We start from the raw sequence: 6023 nt of genomic DNA on the forward strand, positions 1-6023 counted from the left end.
GAACACATGTACCTTATCTGTATATTAACACTTCAGAGAGAGGACCAAGACTGTCTGAAAGGTTAGGGAGACCTGAATGAAGCTGTCAAACTGACAGACATCACCTTTGACCCCTAGGCCTTGACCAGCAGAGAGCGAGACCGTGTGACCCAGGGTGTCATTCTAAGACAACTTTATCCACAGACACCCTCCCACTACACACTTGCAGCTGTCCTGGCAAATGCAGTCGTGTCAAAACAAAAATATATTCGAAAAGGCATTGCTACTCTGTTTAAGCTGTTCAAGCAGTTTAATTGAATGGATGGTGGGGTTAAGCTACAGCAGAATATGTCACGCTTAGTGATTCAGTGTGTGTGTGAGTACGCCTGTGTGTGTGTGTGTGTGTGTGTGTGTGTGCACCTGAAAGAGAGAGAGAGAGAGAGCAAGAGAGCATGTCATGTGTGTGTCTGTGTCTGTCTGTCTGCAGGTGAGATGCGACACACTGTTCTTACACCTTGGCAGCTGTGTCCCCTTGTCCTCTTTCCTCCTACCATGGCCAGCCAGCGATTCAAAGCTTCCGTCAGGAGGAACTCTTTACCGGATCTCTTTCTGCCTCTGGTTTACGAAAGGTTGAAAGAAAGATGCTGGCATGGGTTTCAAGGCACAGCCGATGTTTATCCGTGGGCCTTTGAAATCAATGCTGATGTATTTGATATCATAGGACAATGGACATCCGTACATGCTGAAATTGTTCTTTCAACTTTTTTTTTGGATGGTGGGAGCTATTGTTATTCTCAATTCCTGTGCTTTATTAGTGCCATTTTTCTTCATAAGAATACTGTGAAACCCCAAATTGCAATACAATCCCTTTTAAATCAATAAATAATGAGGTCATATCACTTGTGCTTTGGTTACTAAAAATGCTAATGTTTTATACAAACTTGAACTTCCTCACTAAACTTTTCTAATAAACCAGTCTTTTGAACGGGATTAGCCTATGCATAATATTCAATAAGCCATAGCTTATTGACACCACATAATGTCCCTGCCTTGGGACTCCATGTGCTAAAGGCATGAAAAGGAATGGAATGGGCTCCGTTTTCTTACTGTTTTCTTATACTCTACATTTACGCCAGGTAAGAACACGGAATAAAATAACTTGAGAAAATGTTGCTAAAACTGTTCTCTGGAAACAGTGTCATCCAGGTTGTCCCTTTCTATGTTTGAGCTCAGTCCAAATTGATATTACTTCCTGTGTTTGACAATTGTGTTGGGTGTGTGTTCCAGTGTGAGATAAAGTCTACCTTGATGGTTTATCCAGGTGTAGGCTGATTAGGCCTTTGACTTCAGTCATTATAGCGACATTGCAGTCACGCTAACCGTCATCTGCTGGCATAGACGTTGAGTTTGACCGTTAAGGGTTGGTCCAGTTTCATGTTTTCTGTAGTTTCGTTGCCTATGCATTGAGGTTTTAGAATGGGGTGCGGGTGTCTACAGTCTTATCCGCTGAAAGTGCGGCTGTATTTCCTGATAATTGTCTTGCAAAGAATATAATTTAGACCTACTAATGCAAAACTGCCGCACATATATATATATATATCTTTAAAAAATGGTCAGGCCTATGACGACCACTTTTCGGGAAACATGCCACGCACTGTTTGAGCCTCCACATGAAGTAACTATTCCTTTTTATGTAGTTGTTGAAAGAGGTTTGAATGGAAGTGTTTCTGTTCCAGCACGGGAGGCGTTCCTGCTTGCGGGCGAGGCTATATGAACAAGTGTGTGCAGCGGTTCTGCACTCTTGCTGAAATTGGACGGAGTAGCCTAGGCACAGTCGTCTTCGGTAGCCTATCCCTCAAGAACGTCCGGGAGGATAGGAGGTCACAGTCAACTTATCTACTGACGAGCAAGCAAACTTTCTCTGGATTTAAACTGGTAAGATTTCCTTTGCCTTTTGAAAACAAGTTTACTTGAGTGCGTGAGATTGAGACAGAAGCCAGAGTGAAGAATTAAATTGATATAAATTTGAATGCTATTTTGAAGTAGCTTATTTCCAAACAAAGATAATTACTTTCGATCACGGGTCAGCAATCAAAGTCCATTCAGTGCTGGTTTGCGTTTTACATAATCTGGCAACATCTTGAGAAGGGCAATGGACCATGGAGGCGCATTGGCGGTCCGTTGCAGCTCAGTTTGCCGAGTAGCCTACCCAATATCGTTCTCATTCTATCTTTCTACAGGACAATTTGAGCCTCTATGAGACACTGTGGTGTCGAAACGAATATTATCAGCTAAAAGCGAGGTAGCCTAGACTAATTTTAAGTCCACTACTGAACAGATACTGTTTAGAAAAGTAGGCTATAATCTGGCTATAAAGTCAGTTACTTAATAGACTTATTCCATAGCCATGGATTCTTTATAACGAATCACAAAGTAGCCTAAATACATTGATAATATCATTATCAATGATAATATCATTATCAATGTATCTTGTTATCATTGCTGATTATTGAATGTGAGCAGTGGGGGTAGCCTTTCGTTTGCAACACCTGCGAGCGTCCCGATTAGCATATGAAATGGATATTTTGGCCAATTTACATAATTCTTATTCCGAGTCTCAGACAATAATGTTTCTATTGCCCAAAGCAGTGAAAGGGAAAGTGGTATCATTTGTCCTCTTACAGTAATGTGAATACCCTAAATTCCCATGACCTCAATATTTCATCCAGCACGTGCAAGGTAAAGAGGAGAGCTATAGTGCAGCGAATGCAATAAAAACAACAACAAAAATTCACACATTCCGATCATAATGACCTGCTTCTGAACGACGCAGTAGACATTTCACATCCAGTATTTTTGCGGATAAAGTTACGATGACTTTGGAATGCAGTAGTAATTCTGTCCCATTTATAGACAAATATCATTGGATGGTAGATTTCCTTTGGTCCAGTTTCAATGTTGATGTCACAAATAGCTTTACTGGAAGATATGTGAAGCAATTGATGCTGACGTTCCTCGTTGCTATGTCATTTTACTAGGCTTATTTAGATTTTGTAGATGTTTCAAGATTCCCTGTGGTCAGTGTCAGTCAAGCTTAGATTTAGAAGTATGTAGCCCATCCAGCAATATCATGCACATAGGGTAATCAAGCACGGATGGTGATGCATTGAGGAACATCCATGACTTGTCCTGAACATATGTGATTTATAAAAATGGATATGCATGCTTGCATGGAACCACTGAAATTTGCTGTGACTACCATATGTGGCCCATTTGTTATACAAGTTATATATGTTTTAAAACTCTCTGTTTTTCTCAATACATTGATGCATTCTAGCATAGTATGTCATGTGTGAAGGGAAGTACACAGCTGTTCTGAAGTAATGGCTTTTATTGTCCCCATTCTTGTGGTCAATGACCCAACGTTGACTCTGAGCAGACTGTGTCCGAAGCGCACTCTTGGTCTTCAGTTGGATTGTGTCACGTTCTTCTGCCCCTTCGAGTTCCCTAGGGTGTCGGTTTTCCTAAATCCTTTGACCTTTAACCCTGTGCACCCAGCTTGTGACCTGCCACTGACAAGGTATGGCTGGTCCAACCGGAGGTGTTGGACATTTACCACACTGGCCATGGTTAAGGTTATTTTCTCTCTGAGGTGTCTTAAAGACTGAGTTCGGCCTCGCACACACACACTCTTTCTCTCTCTCTCTCTCTCTCTCTCACACACACACACACACACACACACACACACACACACATTGAATGGCTAACAACCTCACTGAGAGGTCTTTATCTATGTCCGCTGACACCCTTGTAGCGAAACAATTTGAAATTCTTTGGCACCTATTCCTGTTGTTTTAACATAAGCATAATGAACCACGAAGGAAAGAGCCAAAATCCTGGGCTGACTCAGAGGGCCCAGGGATCTGGGGCCAGACAGTTACTAAGAAACCGCCTCAGATATTTAGGACAGGTCAAAAGCCGAACTATCTCAGCGCTTTGATCCTCAATCACCAACGATCGTCACGGCAGCTCTTTCTTTGTTTTGGGAAAAACTAGGGAAGCGTGGGAGACATTTCTGTGCATCCAGCACAAAACGGCAAAAGAATTCCTTCATGCAGCATCAGGTTTCCCGCTTTGAGTGACTCAGGAATGTGCCTAATAATTGCACAAATATACACTGTTTTGGTTCCATATCATTCACTGCCATGATCTCTCCATAAGAAGAGTCACTGTTGTAGATATGAACCCCTCATAGACAGAAAGAACATTCAGTGGTGCCCTATATGAACTTCAGTCATTTATCTCTGTCATTGTGTCTTGAAAGTGATTTGTATTTGTCTGTTCTCCTTTTCTCTGTAGCCAACGGAGAGATGAGCATTGAGATGTCGGAAATCTTTCCCTTCTTGGAGGACCTGAACTTCACGGATGTGAACAACACGCACTTTGAGATTTGCCACACGGTGTTCGACCGCGGCGCGCTCCTCCGGGCCATGTGCACACTCTACGTGTTCATCTTCGTGGTGGGCCTGGCGGCCAACGCGCTGGTGGTGTGGGTGAACGTGCGCACCGAGCACCATCACCGCCACCGCCACGAAACGCACATGTACATCCTCAACCTGGCCGTGGCCGACCTGTGCGTGGTGGCCACGCTGCCCGTGTGGGTCAGCTCGCTGGCGCAGGGCGGCCACTGGCCGTTCGGCGAGGCCGCCTGCAAGCTCACGCACCTGCTCTTCAGTGTCAACCTCTTCGCCAGCATCTTCTTCCTGGCCTGCATGAGCCTGGACCGCTACTTGTCAGTGGCACACTTCGGCGACGGTGCGTCGTCATCCACGTCAGGCCAGCGGAAGAGGCTGGTGCGCCGGCTGGTCTGTGCTGGTGCCTGGCTCCTAGCGCTGGCCGCCTCCGTGCCGGACGCCTACTTTTTGCGGGCCGTGCCGCACCCCGACGCCACCCAATGCTACCCCATCTACCCCGAGGAGAGCCAGCAGGAGTGGATGGCTGCAGTCCAGCTCAGCTTCGTGGTGCTGGGCTTCGCCGTGCCCTTCCCGGTCATCGCCGTGTCCTACGCACTACTGGCCAGCGCCCTGTCCTCCCCCTCCTCCTCCTCCTCCTCTTCGCCCCCTGGGGACCACGAGCGCAGGCTCAGTCGCAAGGTCATCCTCACGTACATTGTGGTGTTCCTTGTGTGCTGGGCACCCTACCACCTGGTGCTGCTGACGGACGCCCTGGTGCTGCTGGGCTCGCTGCCGATCAACTGCGCCATGGAGAACGCACTCTACGTGGCTCTGCACCTCACCCAGTGCCTGTCGCTGCTCCACTGCTGCGTCAACCCTGTGGTGTACAGCTTCATCCACCGCCACTATCGCTACGACCTCATGAAGGCCTTCATCTTCAAGTACTCCACACGCACGGGCATCGCCCGCCTCATGGACAACTCCAACGGAGGGGAGACGGAGTACTCTGCCGTGGAGAACCCTTCACAGCTGTGAGGCGACAGGCAGAGAAGCTCAGGGTATTTGTTTTTGTTTAAAAAAAAAAAAAAAAAAAAAACTCACATCCTCCTCTTACTTGTGCCTTATTGCATTCTGAACAAAGGTGCTGCTAAGTCGCTTCAATTCAGGGTGCCCATAGTTAGGGGAGAGATGTCTCGAGCAGTATTGAGTCTTTAAAGTTTAGAGTGAAGAGAAGGAGGTGGTAGCTCTTCATTTACAAATGCATGTTCATGCATTCATGTTGGCGTTATAAACTGCTGTTACTGGTTGCCTTAGAAGAAAGGCAAAAAATCATCACAAATGCACTTATTGTAAAGCTTTTTTTTTGTATAGAGTTTCAGTTTTTAACAACTTTTCTGTTAAAAGCAAAATGGAAAAGTAATTTCCACATCAAATTGAGTGGTCAGCCTGGATCGTCATGAGAGATTGCTTTGTTCTGACTCTAGAGAGTCTTATTTGTAAAAGCTGCCCATCGAATGAATTATAGGAAAAACAAAGGAAAATTATTTGTAAACAAAGGAAAATTATTTGTAAAACTTTTATTTGTAATTT

General features: G+C 45.2%; 1 protein-coding gene across 1 annotated transcript; it reads left to right on the plus strand.

Annotated features, from left to right (window-relative positions):
• The first annotated feature begins 1732 nt into the window (after nucleotides 1–1732).
• Nucleotides 1733–5497, plus strand: ackr3a (atypical chemokine receptor 3a). Its single transcript, XM_042074063.1, has 2 exons — nucleotides 1733–1914; nucleotides 4339–5497. Exon 2 carries the CDS (start codon nucleotides 4350–4352, stop codon nucleotides 5466–5468), a length of 1119 nt encoding a protein of 372 aa, XP_041929997.1. The 5' UTR covers nucleotides 1733–1914; nucleotides 4339–4349; the 3' UTR covers nucleotides 5469–5497.
• Nucleotides 5498–6023: the final 526 nt, after the last annotated feature.

The sequence above is a fragment of the Alosa sapidissima genome, chromosome 2 (assembly GCF_018492685.1).
Source record: "Alosa sapidissima isolate fAloSap1 chromosome 2, fAloSap1.pri, whole genome shotgun sequence".
NCBI lineage: Eukaryota > Metazoa > Chordata > Actinopteri > Clupeiformes > Clupeidae > Alosa > Alosa sapidissima.